At 47.2% G+C, this 17,795-nt stretch overlaps 1 protein-coding gene across 1 annotated transcript in view; it reads left to right on the forward strand.

Annotated features, from left to right (window-relative positions):
* The first annotated feature begins 2,996 nt into the window (after positions 1-2,996).
* The window catches only part of PCCA (propionyl-CoA carboxylase subunit alpha), a 926,251-nt gene continuing 911,452 nt past the window's right edge, over positions 2,997-17,795 (forward strand). Inside the window, exon 1 of the mRNA XM_075336705.1 lies at positions 2,997-3,103. Within this exon, the coding sequence (XP_075192820.1) occupies positions 3,050-3,103 (54 nt within the window). The 5' untranslated portion in view covers positions 2,997-3,049. The remainder of the gene's footprint in view (positions 3,104-17,795) is intronic.

Here is a 17,795-nt window from a genome sequence, read left to right on the forward strand (position 1 = left end):
GGCCCTCAGACTAGGGGGCCCTAGCTGTCCCTAATCCCAGAGATACCTGTAATGGTGAAGATGTCTGGGCCGCCTTAATTGCCCTGCTGCTGGCCAACCTTGATTTAATACTCGATCTCCCCCAACCCAGGGGAGGACCGGGACAGGAGTGGTTCGACACACAGATAAAGACAAACAGGGAAACAAAAAAAACTATTACACAGCTAACACACACGGAGATATAAAACAATACGTGATAAGGAGGAAATAAATAACCAGACGATGAGAGGATTTCCACATCACACGGGGCAGCATGCAATAAATAACTAGCAACAGGAACACAACAGCACACGGACTGGTTTAGCAAACGCTATAGTTGGCATGGGAAGACAGGCCCCACCATCATAAAAAAGCAGGGAGTAACTGTGATAGGTCTCCCGCAACATGGGATCCAAAAGGTAACCAGCAGGTTAGCAGAGATTTAACTCCTGCAAGACCGATCACTAATGAGCACTCAATTTCTCGATGCCCAAGCCTGTCTGTGCAACTAAGAAGCACTGAAGAATGCATAGCGAGGAGTGTCAGATTCTGCAGTGAGAACGTCAGATGCCCCCATGACACTCGGCAAGTTTAGAGCCAGACACCGTGTGACAATCAGGCATACTCAAGGGAGCAGTGGAAAGAAAATAAGGGAAAACATGAGACACTTCTATCCTCAATACAGGTCTTCTTTAAAGGGAATCTGTCACAAAGTTTTTGCTACCTCATGTGAGACTAGCATAATATAGGTGCAGACACCGAGTCCAGCGATGTGTCACTTACTGAGCAGTTTGCTGTCATTTTGATAAAATCAATGTTTTCTCTGCTGCAGATCTAGCAGTCATACAGAGCTGATGAATATGCTAGACTACCTGCAGCATGCACAATAGCCTTCTAATGATAATCTACTGCTGATTAAACTGTGATTTTATCAAAACTATACTAAGTTGCCCAGTAACACACCGCTGGAATCAGGATCTCTGCTCCTATGTTATGCTGCTCTCACATTTGGTGGCAAAAACCTAGTGACAGATTGCCTTTAATGAACCATAATACCCTTAAAGGGGTGTTCCAGTCTTAGCTAATCACTGTCTACATCAGGGGTGGGGAACCTCCGGCCCGCGGGCCGCATGCGGCCCGCCATGACCTTTTATGTGGCCCCCGGGCAGATTCCCGGGGGAGGCAGTGCTGGTGCTGTCACCACAGTTTGCTGCCGCCGGCCCTTTAAATCCACACATTGCTGTTTGTGCTGCAATGTGTTCTCCCGTCGGCCAGTGCCAATTGTGGGCGGGTCCACAGCAGCCTCAGCTTCCAGCCTTGTGTGTCCGCCCCCTGCCCTCCGGAGATCAGTGTCTGCCTTCTCCTTCTGATGCAGTGTGTCCGGCTCCTGCACTCCGGTGATGTGAGTGCAATGCTGCTGTGAGTCCAGCGCCGACCCTCTGCTGCTATGTGCCCTGCCCAATGCTTTGTGCCTCCCCACACCAGTTCTGTAAACCTTCTCCCCCAGAGTTGCATGAAACTCTCAGCGCAGTGTGCCCCCCAATGTCCTGTGTGCACCCCTCCCCCAGTCCTGTGTGCAGCCCCCCTATGTCCTGTGTGCACCCCTCCCCAGTCCTGTGTGCAGCCCCCCAATGTCCTGTGTGCACCCCTCCCCCAGTCCTGTGTGCAGCCCCCCAATGTCCTGTGTGCACCCCTCCCCCAGTCCTGTGTGCAGCCCATCACCCAGTAGTCCTGTTTGCACCCCCCCAAACCTGTGTGCACCCCTCCCCCAGTCCTGTGTGCAGCCCCCCAATGTCCTGTGTGCACGCCCACACAATCCTATGTGCAGCCCATCACCCAGTCCTGTGTGCACCCCCCCCAGTCCTGTGTGCATCCCCCCCAGTCCTGTGTGCACCCCCCCAGTCCTGTGTGCACCCCCCCAGTCCTGTGTGCAGCTCCCCCCCAGTCCTGTGTGCAGCTCCCCCCCAGTCCTGTGTGCAGCTCCCCCCAGTCCTGTGTGCAGCTCCCCCCCAGTCCTGTGTGCAGCTCCCCCCCAGTCCTGTGTGCAGCTCCCCCCCAGTCCTGTGTGCAGCTCCCCCCCAGTCCTGTGTGCAGCTCCCCCCCAGTCCTGTGTGCAGCTCCCCCCAGTCCTGTGTGCAGCTCCCCCCCAGTCCTGTGTGCAGCTCCCCCCCAGTCCTGTGTGCAGCTCCCCCCCAGTGATGTCTGTGCCTCCCCCACAGTGATGTCTGTGCCTCCCCCACAGTGATGTCTGTGCCTCCCCCACAGTGATGTCTGTGCCTCCCCCACAGTGATGTCTGTGCCTCCCCCACAGTGATGTCTGTGCCCCCAGCCCCTCCAATGGTGTCTGTGCCCCCAGCCCCTCCAGTGGTGTCTGTGCCCCCAGCCCCATGCCCCCAGTTAATTAATTGCTTCACCCAATATAGCAGGGTCATTTAAACATTGATAATTTTGTGCGGCCCCCGAAGGTTGGTAGAAATTTCCAAATGGCCCCCGACAGAAAAAAGGTTCCCCACCCCTGGTCTACATGGAGCAGCTGCAGGTGTGATGGGGCAAGGCACACTACTCTACGTACAAGAGTTGGCAGTTCCCATTTGCCCATCCATGGATGGACCCCACATGTAAGGTGACGGCACATCCACTGCAGAGCAGTCAGCCCATTTCTGTCCTAGCTATAGACAGCTAGAGAGCAGCGCCCCTTCCTGGAGCAGCAGCAGAACCTCCACACACGTCAGCCGGTCACACTGTCCTCTCCCGCGCACGGATCGCTAGGTATAGCTGCGCAGTCACATGACCGCTCCAGTGCACGTGTCTCTTACGTCAAACTAAATGTGTGTGTAGAGGCAGGTGATGTGCGGGTCACACAGGACAGAGGCTGCCGCGCCAATCACCTCATGTACGAGCATAAAGATCTGCGCATGCGCGAAGAGGAGAGGCTGGCGCCGTGTGTTCTAGGCTTTTCATTTGTCACTTGCCCTGAAGCTCCGCCCATAGCATAGAAGGGAAAGGACAAGCGTGCACTTTACTGACAAGGATGGCGGCGCTCAGGGTCCTAATAGACGTGCACAAAGTGCTGAGAAAGGGGCAGGTGAGGAGAAAGCGGCGCGTATCCATGTACTTGGGCAGGTGTCTGTGTGCTGGGCTCAGGGGTTCGCGCCCACTCTGAGGTCAGCTGACAAGCAGTGTTCCCTGGTGTCAGAGTGAAGCTTCACCTTACAGCCTGTGGAAGAGGTTTTCTCACAAATCACCTTCATGACACATGACCTTCATTCTTTATAGGCTGGTGAGGAGTCCAGGGCTGGTCTGAAGACTGGAGAGTCCTCGCCCGCGCGGAGGTGCCAGCCGTGCCGGCCCGCGCGGAGGTGCCAGCCGTGCCGGCCCGCGCGGAGGTGCCAGCCGTGCCGGCCCGCGCGGAGGTGCCAGCCGTGCCGGCCCGCGCGGAGGTGCCAGCCGTGCCGGCCCGCGCGGAGGTGCCAGCCGTGCCTGAGGATTATGTGTAAACCTATTCTGTGTTTGCATGTGAGAAATTGATGGCATGTCTCCACAGTACAGAGCTACCCGTAGTCTCTGAGAGACATGTTATATACCCTTTATATGGCAACGATATGTAAGCTTGGCTACTCGGTAAGGCTAGAGTCACACTGGCAAATGACTTGCACAAATGTAATGTGAGAAAATCTCTCATTGCTCTTTGCTCTATTTCAGACAAAGCTGCAGCTCAGATCTGCGAGTCTCTGATAACTCGCAGTTCTATAGTTGCAAGTGAAACATCGGACTGCACTCTGATAACGTCCAAGTGCAGTGTGCTATGCGCACAGACTGACAATGGAGGTGCTGGAGATATTACGTTCTCCCTCTCCTTCGCAGCTGTGATCCGATCGGATCACAGTTGCATGACACTCTGCTTATGCTCACAGCACAGCGGGAGCTGAGGGTCATTAGCCTATCACATCCGGTGTTCTCGCATCAGATGCCATACATTAGTGTGACTGTAGCCTAATGCTGATTACAGGCTGCCATATGCAGCTTGCAGCGGGCGTTGGCTGCAAAAGTGACATTCATATTTAATATATTTTTTTTTAAAAGTAGAGAATGCAGACGTCAGCTGTTGGCTTCTGATTGCCTGGCATTGGTATAGCTGTGCTGTGAGCTTGTCTCTGATTGGCGCTGGCAATACACTTCAATTGAATGTGATTCCAAGAAAGCACATTGAACTACAATAAAGCGCTGATGTCGGCGCCCCCTGGACAGCGCCGCAATTGTCAAGGGGTCTATATTGCCTGTGTGCCGCATGAGGCAGACTCAGGTGCTGCATGTGTCTCACGGTCCGTTTGTTTAAGACCCCTGGCATAGATGCTTTCACACAAGCAGGAGGAACTAGTGCTGCGCCGTGAATAGAGCTGGAGTGACTGAGACTTCAAATCAACCACAGACCTCCAACCTCCTTTGCATATCAATTCAAGCGCTGATTTCTCGTTAAGGCTGGGAACACATATTCGGCTTTTTGCCGTTTTGACGGATGCGGCGCACGCCAGTACACTGATACAGTACAGTGGCAGCGCCGCAACATCTGGGTCACATGCTCCAGTCACATGACAGCATGTGACCGGCGCTTGTTGCCATGCCAGTGTACTGTATACACTGTACTGGCGTGCGCCGCATATGTGTACCCGGCCTTACAGAGAAACTAGCCATGTAAAGTTAATGCAGGACTAGTCTATTAAGGAGCTGCATGAGTCTATAAGTAGTTTGGGGGGTGAAGTCCTGCTGACAGATTCCCTTTTAAGGGATTATAATTTTTCTGGAAAAAAATAAAAAAGGAGCTACAAATGATATATAAAAAAAAGGAAAAAAAAATCCCCCAAACTACTCCTCTATAGAATTTTCCAACAATCCAGCATCAATGTTTCTGCTATTTTTCCCTTTCTTGGTTTACGTGTGAATGCTGCAGCCAATCATTGGCTGTTTTCCTGACATTACTGTTCAATATCTGAGTCCTTTTGAGTGGCTAGAAATTTCTTGAGTTGCTCATCAGAGCATTTAGGCTATGTGCGCACAGTGCGTTTTTTTGCGCGTTTTTTGGGTGTATTTTGGGCTCAAATCTGCATGACTTTGCTTCCCCAGCAAAGGCTGAGTTTTCATTTTTGCTGTTCGCACACAACTTATTTTAAGCTGCGTTTTTGAGCATAAAAAAAAAAAATGGAGATGTCAATTCTTTCCTGCGTTTTTCCCCCATGCAATGCATTGGAAAAACGCAGAGATCAAAAACGCTGCAAAACGCAGCCAAAAACACACCAAAATGCGGTAAAAATGCATGCGTTTTTACCGGTGCGTGGTTGCATTTTTATGCGTTTTTGTACATTTTTAGCGGCCAAAAACGCAGCGTCAAAAAACGCAACGTGCGCACATAGCCTTAGGCTAAGTTCACACACTGCGTTCTTTTGACGGAGAGTTTTTGTGCGTTTTTTATGGCAAAAAACGCACAAAAACACACCCGTGGCAAAAAAATGCGTCAAACGCATGCGTTTTTACCATCCAATAGTGTATTCAGGATAGCAGACAGCAGCTGCAGAACTACAAGGCTCAGCATCCTCCATCCAGGACTGTATGCAGGAGTTTTTTGTCCCCCCAAAAAATGACGTGGGCTTCGCCATATTTTTGTATGCTTGCCAGGTACAGCAGGCAGGTACAGGCTGCCCCCAACCCCCAGCTGCCTATTTGTACCCGGTTGGGAACCAAAAATATAGGGAAGCCCTTTGTTTTTTAATTATTTCATGAATTTCATGAAATAAAAAAAAAAAACCGCCGTGGGCTTCGCCCAATTTTTGAGTCTAGCCAGCTACAACTAGGCAGCTGGGGATCGGAATCCGCAGTGCAGAGTGCCCAAGCTTTCTGGGCACCCCCACTGCGAATTGCAGTCCATAGCCACCCCAGAAAATGGCGCTTTCATAGAAGCTCCATCTTCTGGCGCTGTATCCAACTCTTCCAGCTGCCCTGATGCCGGGTGGCTCGTTGGGTAATGATGGGGTTAGGGCTAGCTGTATATTATCAGCTGGCCCTAAGCCCGAAATTCATGGTGTCACGCCAATATTAGACATGGAATTTCTAGTAAAGATAAAAAAAACCACAACACAGAGAAAAATATTTTTATTAGAAATAAAACAACACAATTAGTGACTCCATCTTTATTGAAATAAAGAACCCCCCCTCCGCAGTAATCCTAGGTCAAGGGTCCCGCGCCATCCAATCCGGATCCAAGATCATCTGATCGGTTGGCTAGAATGCATACCAATCAGATGATGTGTCAGGTTCAAGGACGTGAATCACATCACACATCAGCTGATTGTATAAAAGCCGTTTATACAATCAGCTGATGCATCAGTGCAAAAAAAAAAATACTCATGTGCAGACTCCCGTCCGATCTCTGCAGGAGCTGCCGGTAATTAGCTGATGAAGTCTCCTGACGGCATCAACTGATAGTTTAAGTCGGGCGGTAGAAGCCGGTGTCACCACGAGACTTGCGATCAGCTGATGCGTCAGGTGACCGCATCAGGTGATCACCGCCAGGGCCTGCAGCCATCGGCACACAGCCGGAGCGGGGGTGGTGGTATCGGGAAGAGGAGCTGGGAGCGGACCTGGCATCGGGAGTCTGCAGACAGGTGAGTGTGCCATTTTTTTTTTCTACTGTTCACTTTTGATTTCACAGCTAATTCCACCTCCCGCCCGGACATGGCGCCGCACGGGAGCGGACATGGCGCAGGACGGGAGGTGGAAGTGGCGGTACCGGGGAGGATTCACGCTTCTGTGTTTACCAACAGAAGGAATCCTCTTCCTTTACATGTCATTTTACTACCCACGCCTTGTGTTTTATAGCTGCGTTTTTAGTCATAGAATAGCTATATTTGCAATTTGTATTTTTTCATTGTGTTTTTGAACATCTCATTGAACTCAATGGGTGAAAAACGCAAAAATTGACATGCTGCGTTTTTGTGGGCACCACAAAAATGCAGCTAAAAAAAACGCTGTGTGCAGACAGCAAAAATGAAAACTCATAGACTTTGCTGGGGAAGCAAAGTCATGCAGTTTTCTGAGCAAAAACGCGCAAAAACGCCGCGAAAAACGCACTGTGTGAACTTACCCTTATGCTGCGTCGGCGGAGCATGGAAGTGAATGTCGGGATTAGTTTTTTAAGGTGGTCATTTCCCCAGATTTTTCCTTCCTATAAACCACACATGCTTGCATCATATTGGTTACCGGGACTGTTTTGTAGTTTAAGGTTACTGAGGAAAAATAAGTGCCCTGACTAGCCTTTGTCATAATTCCCAAGATATGTTCTATAGTACAATAGATTTACAGCCTAGTTAGTTGTGCAATTTCTCCTAGTTATAATAGGTGTAAAGACGAGGTTTATTGCAAAGTGAGACAAAGTTTTTTCTTTAATAACTGTCGCTGTAACCCATGAACTAACTGCGTTCTGCACCGCAGCGTAACTGCATGCGTCCTGCGTCCCCTGCACAATCTATGAAGATTGTGCATAATCCATGCCCACGTGGCGTTTTAGAACGCAGCGATTTGCATGCTGCCAAATCACTGCGTTCTAAAAAGCAACATGTCACTTCTTTTGTGCGCTTTGCATGCTGTGTCCATTCTGTCTATAGGGAGAGGCAGCATCCAGAGCGCACGAATTCTGCAGTCGGCAAAGTTTCAGAACTGAGCTTTTCAGCTGTGCTCTGAAGCGGACATGCAGTGATTTTACGCTGCGCTGCAGAGTGCACACACGTGGGCACATAGCCTAAGCCCTAGTCGTGGTTCAATAAAGAATTGTCCATGCAGCTAAAAAAGTTAGATACTGCAGGACACTTCATTATAGAAAGCCAAAAGAGAGAAGACAGAAGATCCTGCAATCATACTCGCCAGACACCGAACGGCAGGAGGACCCGCAGTGGAACGTACACAAACACATCAGATTGCACACAGATGCTTACCACATCCACCAATACTGGTGATTGTGTGTGATCTTATGTGTGATTGTGCGTATGTGCACAATCTGATGTATGTGAGTGTCAGCCAGAAGCAGGGGAGGACTGTGCGGAGCATACTTGCTTTGGAGCGCCCACTGAAGATCGCAGCAGGACCTGGGAGCGACGCAGACGGTTTAAGTATGATTTTCCTGGGGGGAGTAAATTTACCCCCAACCGTGTTTCCCCGAGAATAAGCCCTAGCACATTTTTCGGGGCAAAAAATAATATAAGACAGAGTCTTATTTTCGGGGAAACAGTAATCTCCTTCATAACCAGACCATTTTTTCAATTCTGACCAATGTCACCTTGACAGGTTCAACATATCCCAGTGATTCTGAGATTTTTTTCGTGACATATTGTACTTCTTGATAGTGGCAAACGTAAGACAATATTTTTTGCTTTTAGTTGTGAAAATATTGAATACTTTGAAAATTCTCAATTTTCAAACTTTCAATTTTTATGCCCTTCAACCAGAAAGCTATGTCACACAAAATAGTTAATAAATAGCATGACTGACTGCAACCAATCACAGATGGCAGTGGGTGGTGGAATCAGTGAAAATATGCATGTGCTTAACACTAGAACTACTGGACTCGTGACACCTATATAGAAATACATGGTGCAAAGTAGTCAAAATGACTACCTCAGTAGTTCTAGTGTTAATGAGCGGACCCGAAAGAAGAATGAGCGGCTTTGGAAGCAGTGTACAGCCGTGTCTGTAATTTGGTAAGTATAGCGAGCTCGCTTTATTATTTTTTTCTTTAATTCCGACCCGGGTCCATCACTCGTGTACCTTTCAACCAGCGGGGGTAAGACTTCAGTCTGGTCCGCCCATCACTATAATTTTCACAAAAAACCCCATCAAAATCGGATTTAAAAAAACGCACCAAAAGCGCAAATTCATTACAAGAGGTTTTTTTTTTTCTTTAATTACCATTTTCAGGCTCTCTGGGGCAAGGTGTAGTTTTTTGTGACAACAATACTGCAGTGTGCGCATGTAGCCTTACACAACTAACAAACTATTTTTCCTACCATCAGTATGGGCAACATTAAAATCTGCTGCAAATACTGAAAGTGTGCACATACACTTATTAATAATGAGCTAGCGTTCCTGCTACTGCTCGATACTCGATCAAGCTTCAGGGTGCTCGGGTACACTCGTTACTTGGCCGAGCATTGTGGGTGCTCAGATGTGTCGTTAGTCATCGAGCTGGCACCCCAGTGAAAGCCACTTGCAGTCTGTGAATGGCAACTGAATGGGGTAAAAACAATGTGTTTGAATTCTGTCTTTAGAAAAAAAAACCAAAACCACAGCCCGCCCTACCCCCTGAAATGCTCTGTTTATGGGTGGATGTATGTGAGCGGAGAGCCAAACTGCCCAATAATTGTCTTGCATTATACTTGATACTCTGGTCAAGCATCTGACATGCTCTACTTGAGTAAATCATTAATAGTGAAGGACGAGCACTAAAATGCTCATTACTCGAGCCAAGCAATTGCTAATGCTCAGGTGTTTGCCTCGAGTAATGAGCATAAAGGAAGTCAGTTGGAAATTCGAGTAATTTTCTGGTAGACCCCACAGGAGGTCTGAGGGGGGGGGGCTAAAAATCACTGAAATGGATGCAAACGTCACTGAAATGGAATGGGAACAGCATGGGGAAGATCCATGGACATATCGGTATCTCTGACTCCCAAGTCGCTGCTGAAAACAATATTGTAAGAGTGTTACGCCTTTTAAATGGACTCACAAGAAAATGCACAAAACCGACGATAATATAATTTTAATCGACTAAATGTTAGTATTAGGGATGATCGAATACCTCAAATATTCTGCTTCGCGAATATCCGACGAATAGGTCGCCGCTATGCGAATATTCGATGTGCAATGTAAGTCTATGGGAAGCCCGAATAGTTCCAAATAGTTGTTATTCGGGTTTCCCATAGACTTACATTGCGCATTGAATATTCGCGAATATTCGCATAGTGGCGACCTATTCGGAAAATATTCGCGAAGCCAAATATTTGAGGTATTCGATCATCCCTAGTTAGGATACATTCTTTCCTGTATAATGACATATTTTTAAGGCAAATTTAACTAAAGAGAAAAACTGCCTCCTTCATCCCTTTGGCTATAGCCACACTTAATGTTGTTTCAAAAACACAGCAATTTCCCATTTGTTAGGCAAAATAAACAATCGTGTGCATTAGCTTTATGAAATCTCATACCTTTTGTTCTACTGTAAAATCACCTTTAAATTTGCATCAAATGCATTAAAAAACGCTGCCATAAAAATACTACAAAAATGTAACACCTAAACATAGCCTTAATAGCCGTTGCTCCCTGAATTTCCCTGTCGCCTATGACTACAGTAGATGACATAGTATACAGCAGGGATGTCATATTCAAATACACAGAGGGCTAAAATTAAAAACTTGGACAAAGTCGTGGTCCAACTTAGTTACAGGTCCTCCATACTGAATAATGGGCCCCACATGGCCCTCCATACAGAATCCCAAATGGGTCCCAAAAAGCCCTCCATACAAAATAATGGGCTGGGGCCCATTAGTCCTCATACTCCACATAGTCCTCCAAACAGATTAATGGGCTCCAAATAGTTCTTCGTACAAAACAGTGTGCCCCACGTATCCCTTCATACATAATAGCATTGCTGGCCAAAATAAAATTGTCCTGCGGGTCAGATTTGTGCCTCTGGCCAGAGTTTGATGTATGCGGTATAGGGGGAAATAAAACTGCACTCTCCGGTAGTCACCGGTAAATGTAATTTTAACATTTTACTACCTTATCTGAGAATGTGGTGTGTGTGACATGGTCAGACACATCCTATTTAATTTATGAAGGAGGGACTCTGAAACTCACAAGTCTATGCGGACAGTGCAAGAATTAAAAAGAAGAGGGACTCTCATATACCCTGTATTAGACATAAAGGAGGGCCTCATACTCATTCAGAAAATGGTTAGCTAGTGGGCCTGCTATGCTCATAAATGCTATGCACTAAGTGCAAGGGCTGACAAAAATTAGGAAGAGGAACTGCAATACCCCCTGGAATACACGTAGAGGCTGGCCTCTGACAACATTTTTTGACCATCTTTAAGAAGTGGGACTCCTAGACTGTTAATGTTTATGCACTAAGTGCAAGGGCTGCCAAATAGTAAGAGGAGAGACTTGAATATAGCCAGGAAGAGATGTAGAGGAGAGACTGATTCAGTCATGGTACAATATTACGGTACAAAGAGTCTGACTCCAAAACTGGGAAAGGCTATGCACTTGGTGTAAAGCCTAGTTAGAATTCCAAGGACTGATTGTAATACCCGCAGCAAGAGATGCAGAAGAGGAGGTCCTGTGACTACATTTTGTGTCAGTTGTAAAAAGATTCAGCCTCCTACCCTGGTACAGCCTATGCACTTATTGCAAGGACCATCTAGAAGTCAAAGGAAGGATTGTATACGCATCAAGAGATGGAGAGGGGAAACATTGATTTCAATTCTGGAATAATTTTAAAAACCTCTGACAACTAACAGACCACCTTTTGGCACTGTTCACCCTTCAGGAGTGTTGCCTTACATCACCGTGCTAAGTGGTACAATAAGATTGGTCTGGGATATGAGTTTTTGTGTTGTGATCATGCAGGAGGAACAGTTTAACCTGCCCGACTATCTTGACTTATGTGTACCCCATCAACAGCACATGAACTTACCCATTCCTTACCAAACGGCTGGTGCATATTAAATTATGGAGGCAGCTAACGGCGGTATTAATAGCTAAACTGGTAAGGATCTGCAGTCAGTTCGATGCCTATCCAAAATGACTACGACGCATGGGGGATGTTATGGGACACGAGGTTGTGTCAGGCGGGGACACCACAGCAGGAGAAATGGTGAGGGTTGGGGATCAGGTACTAAGAAACCGCTGCCACAATCAGGTTGCGGACATCCTCACTGTCCACAAGCCTAAACACATTTGCAGGGTAAGCAGACTGGAAATTTGTCAGTTTATTATTTCCGTTTACGTTCCAAGGCCTGGGGTAGTGATAGCTGGATGCTGCTGCTCTAAGACAAGGAAGTGAGCATGGTTCCTAATGGTGTTTGTGAATGTGCAAAGACAGTATCGGGGTGGGAGGCATCCACGCCTGCATCCTAGACAGGGCATTGACCAGCACGTAGCACAAGGGAAGAAGCAGTAGGGTCACCTTTAGCGAATGAGTGTGGACCTAGGCGTTTGGCCCATCTAATCGATCTGGAGGCATCGCAATACAGCCAGCAACAAACGTACAGAAGAGACTCTGATTCAATAATTTTCAATTTTTAATGACTCTCAAGCAGGCAAAGGATCTGCAGTCAGTGTGAGGCCTATCCAAAATGACCAGGAGGTATGGCAATCCAGCCAGCAACAAACGTACATGATAGACTCTAATGCCATATTATGTTAAATTTTGAACATACTCTTAATTTAACTGGCAAAGTATATGCAGGCAGTGCAAAGCCTAGTCAAAATAACTAAGGCTCGGTGATGTTATGGGACACGTGCTTTTGTAAGGTGGGGACGGCACACCGGGAGAAATATTGATGGCTTTATGACAGAGTACCGATGAATGGCCGCCTCCACCAGGTTGCGGAAAGCCTCAGTGTCCACAAACCTAAAAAGAGAGGAACTCCGGCACTCATAGAACCCCAATAAAGAAAAAACAAAGATAATGATGTATTCTTATTCTTTATTTAGTGGAATAGGTGTAAGGCCCTCTGCGCACTTGCCGGTTTTTGCCGCAGATTGCCTGTGGATTTGCTGCATGTTTCGCTGCAGAAAATGTTCATAACATCTCTGCAGTGATTCACCAGCAAATCCTATGGGGAAAAAAAATGCTGTGCGCACTATGCGGATTTTGACAGCTGTATGTTTTGCTGCGGGATTCCCGGTATCTGGCCAGATGCTGCTCCTATATAAAGTTTATGGGGAACAGAATCTGGCTGAAAGGGGTAGGCGCAAGCTGTCATACTGCTCCCGCGGCGGCTCTTTCATCTTCCAGAGCCGGCTCATTATTCAATCTCGTATTCACTCCTTCCCTGCTCACCGGTGGCTGTGATTGGTTGCAGGCAGATACACCCCCACGCTGAGCGACAGCTGTCTCAGTGCAACCAATCACAGCCGCCGGTGGGCAGGTCTATAGCATACAGTAAAATAAATAAATAATTTAAAAAAAAACAGCGTGCGGTCCCCCCCAATTTTGATAACCAGTCAGGATAAAGCCTCACAGCTGGGGGCTGGTATTCTCAGGCTGCGGAGCCCCACGTTATGGGGAGCCCCCAGCCTAAAAATATCAGCCAGCAGCCGCCTGGAATTGCTGCATCCATTAGATGCGACAGTCGTGATGCGGTGGCAATCAGGGTAATGAAGGAGTTAATGGCAGCAGCCCATAGCTGCCACTAAGTCCTAGTTTAGTGATGGCAGGCGTCTATATGACACCCCCTCATCACTAAACTGTAAGTGAAAGTAAATAAGCACAAACACCCCAAAAATCCTTTATTTGAAATAAAAGACAAAAAACCTTCTCTTTAACCACTTTATTAACCCCTAATAACTGCCCTCCAGGTCCGACGTAATCCACAAGATGTCCCACGACGCTTCCAGCTCTGCTACACCTGGCACTCACAGTGAGCATCATAGACCATGACTGCTCACTGTGAGGGTCAGGCCGCAAGTGAAATGAGCCGCCGGGATCAGCGGTGACTTCACTGATGTGCTTTGCAGTGACAGGTGGAGGACTCCAGGTGGAGCACTCCACATCAGCTGACTGAAGTCAACGTTTATCTTATACTCACCTTCTCCTGCGAGGCTGCCTCCGGACACTGCTCTCCTGCTTCCAGGCCGGCTCATGCATATGCAGTTATGCAGTGCACAGCTGACCCGCAAACAGCAGAGCACCAGAGGCAGCCGCGCGGGACAAAAGCACGACCTGGAGACTTCAGCACCACGGACAGCAGGAGCGGGGAGATCTGTGAAATCCCGCAGGGAACAACCTGCGGCAATTCCGCACCAAATCGGCACCAATACGCAACATACCGCATGCTGATTGCGGTGCAGATTTTTTGCGTTTTTTTTGCTGCAGATGCAGAAATCTTTAAGAGCCTGCGGAATTTTCTTAAGAAAATTCCATTTTCTAGTGCGCACGGGGCCTTAAATAGTCCGTAAACAATTTGACGTTTCGGCCCCAGGCCTTAATCAAAATCGAACCTTCAAATGGATTGACACAGAGAATATGTGGATTAATTCACAAGGGATTATCATCACAGTGTTACCTGAATAAAAACCTAAATCTTAATAACATCACTATGCAGGAAATGAGGGAGTTTGACCTCTGTCTTGTCTAGGAATCAGGACAAACCAATTTCTATTGGTATTGAAGCATGTAGTGACTGAAGGAGGGTAGTCGCCTCGTATTATGGAGAGGTCTCATGCCTTAGTGACAGTTAACACTGTATTCCTGTATATACTTTGGGCATTATAATCCCATCCTCCAACACTAAAATTAGGACCTGTTTGTCATAATACTGGACTAACATATAACTCATTAGGCCATCGGCAGGCCGCTGTATACTATAGTGATGCCATTTATCAGTGTATACTATAGTGATGCCATTTATCAGTGAACCAACCCACAAACCTGTCTACAACATACACTACTAAGCCTTTTTGCAGGTTTTTTTGTGATGATAATCCCTTGTGAATTAACCCACATATTCTGTGTCAATCCATCTGATGGTCTGATTTTGATTAAGGCCTGGGGCCGAAACGTCAAACTGTTTACGGACTATTTTATACCTCTTCCACTAAATAAAGAATAAGAATACATCATTATCTTTTCTTTATTGGGGTTCTATGAGTGCCGGAGTTCCTCTCTTTTTATTGGTTCTAATTTTCTCTTGAGCACCTACTTGGGGATGCGGGGTCTCTCTTTAAAAATTCCACAAACCTAAACACCATCATTTTCAGGACAAGTAGTCTGGAAATGGGGTTGTGTAGTGTTTGGGTGTGTGAGTGGCTGAGTATTTCTACTTGCGTTCCAAGGCCTGGGGTAGAGACAGCTAGGATAAGGAAGTGTACATGCTTGCAAAAGTGCAAAGGCAGGTTCAGGGCAGTAGGCATCCATGCCAGTGACAGTAGATTGAGCAGCACGTAGCATGGGAAGGGCCAGTGGGGTCACTGCAGATAATGCTTGTAGACCCAGTTGTTTGGATGACATGTGCCTTGTCAGGCGGGTTATGGCCTGGCTCCTACTGACCTTGATACGGCACAGGTTGAAAATGACCGTTTTCTTTTCTTCTGTACTCTCTGTAGCAAAAAAAACAAAAAAACAAAAAAAAAAATCTCTCCAGACTTGTACCAAACACATACTTTACAAAAAAAAAAATCAGTGTTCGAGTGCTTTTACGTATGCAAACCACTCAAGCAAGCATTGCTGTGCTCGGGTGTCCTTTGTGCTTGACCCAGTGCGGGCTGCTTGCTGTGTTTGAATGGCTCGCACTGGGGGTAAAACCAAAACTCTGCCCTCTCTCCCCCATAAGTGTTTTGTTTCTTGCTGGCTGTATGTGGGCGGAGGCCGAACTGCCCAATCAGTGATTGCCAATGAGGTTCGGTTCCAGAAGAGAGCTTTATCTTAAGCCTGTTTCACACGTCAATGTGTATGTGCTAGTTTTTATACGTACCAGAATCACGGACATACGCAGACCCATTAAAATCAATGGGTCTGCACACACATCAGTGATTTTTCACTGACCGTATCTCCGTGCGACGTGTCCTTGTGTTCCAAACGTAGACATGTCTGTTTTTTTTCTGGCATCACTGATGTCCCATGGACCACACAATGGTGTGGTCCGTGAAAAACATACCAGAAAAACACGGACACTGAAAATAAAAAGCATTTTTAACTCGTCTTCTCCAGCGCTGCTTGTCTTCCAGCCTTTGCTGGCTGCTGCTTCAGAGCCGGCTAATTACTGGCATGCCTGCAGACACGGCTGACCCGGAAGTACCTGCAGCGGGGGGTGGAAACGCAGCAGAGCCGAAGAGTTCAGCACCATGGACAGCAGGAGCGGTGACAGGTGAGTTTATCTCCATGTGCAATCACGGATTGCACATGGACAATCCACGTGTGCCATGAATCACGGCACACGGAGGGACATATGAGTTGTGAACACTTCAGTGAAAAACGTCTGTTTTTTTTCCACTGCCATGTGAAACAGGCCTAAGGTCCATCTGAACCTGCAGAAGCTGAACTTCCACGGATCCACACATCTCTATACATTACCCCTACTCCAGAAACCTGCCCTACACTACATGCGGAATAAGAATGGTATTATAAGAGAATAGACTAGCTTTCAATTAGCCCTGGAAAGGATTGTTTGTTTACTGTTGTATCAGCAGGTACTGTCAAGGTATTATCACACTCTTCTCCAGCAGAATCTCTCCTACAGGCCGCTTTACATGCTGCGACATCGCTAGCCGATGCTAGCGATGTCGAGCGTGATAGCACCCGCCCCCATCGTACGGCCGATATGTGGTGATCACTGCCGTAGCGAACATTATCGCTACGGCAGCGTCACACGCACATACCTGCTCTGCGACGTTGCTGTGACCGGTGAGCCGTCTCCTTTCAAAGGGGGGCGGTTCGTTCAGCGTCACAGTGACGTCACTAAGCGGCCGCCCAATCAAAGCGGAGGGGCGGAGATGAGCGGGATGAACATCCCGCCCACCTCCTTCCTTCCTCATTGGCGGCAGCCACAGGTAAGGAGAGGTTCTTCGTTCCTGCGGTGTCACACATAGCGATGTGTGCTGCCGCAGGAACGAGGAACAACATCGTTACTGCAGCAGCAACGATATTTAGGAAGAGGGGGGCATGTCACCGATTAGTGATTTTGAACGTTTTTGCAACGATTCAAAATCGCTAATAGGTGTCACACGCAACGACATCGCTAAAGTGGCCGGATGTGCGTCACAAATTCCGTGACCCCAACGAGATCACTTTAGCGATGTCGTAGCGTGCAAAGCCACCTTTTAATCCCTGCACTATTTTTGGGTACAGTGCAGCAAACCTGGCGTCTCTCATTCTTATATAGACCCAATGATGCTATGCGGCCAACCAATCACAGGCCGGGGAAATATGTGGGGTGGGGACTCAATTATGGCGCCCGTGTACCAGAATGCATAATTTGAGTATTGAGCTTCTCAAGCACAGTAATGCTCAATCGAATGCTGAGCAAGCTCGATCATCACTAATCATTACCCTTAGCCCTCGTGCATACGTTAAGTATTTGGTGAATTTTTTTTTACCCCCAATATTTCTAAGCCAATACCAGGAGTAGGGTATAAATACAGAAGTGCTGCACGTGTTTCTATTATACTTTTCCTCTGATTGTTCCAGTCCTGGCTTTGGCTTACAAATACTGATGTAAAATTCACCAAATACTCAACATGTACACTTTGGCTTTAGGCAGTCTTAGCAGCTCTAGCCCAAATAAGTCTCCACGTGTTATCCAGCAAACATTTATCCAAGTATTCCACCCTTTTTATCATGTAATGGCTTGCTAAATGATTAAGAAAAGGGTTAATTAAAAATAGTGAAGATGACTTGTAGTTCAATATAGTTATGGAAAGTTGAGAGCAGAACGTTAATATGTTTAATCATTGAAAAAATGCTGTTTGGAAAGAAATTTTTCATTTGCCTTTTAATTCCTAGAATGGAATGAACT

This window comes from Anomaloglossus baeobatrachus, chromosome 2 (assembly GCF_048569485.1).
Source record: "Anomaloglossus baeobatrachus isolate aAnoBae1 chromosome 2, aAnoBae1.hap1, whole genome shotgun sequence".
Classification (NCBI taxonomy): Eukaryota; Metazoa; Chordata; class Amphibia; order Anura; family Aromobatidae; genus Anomaloglossus; species Anomaloglossus baeobatrachus.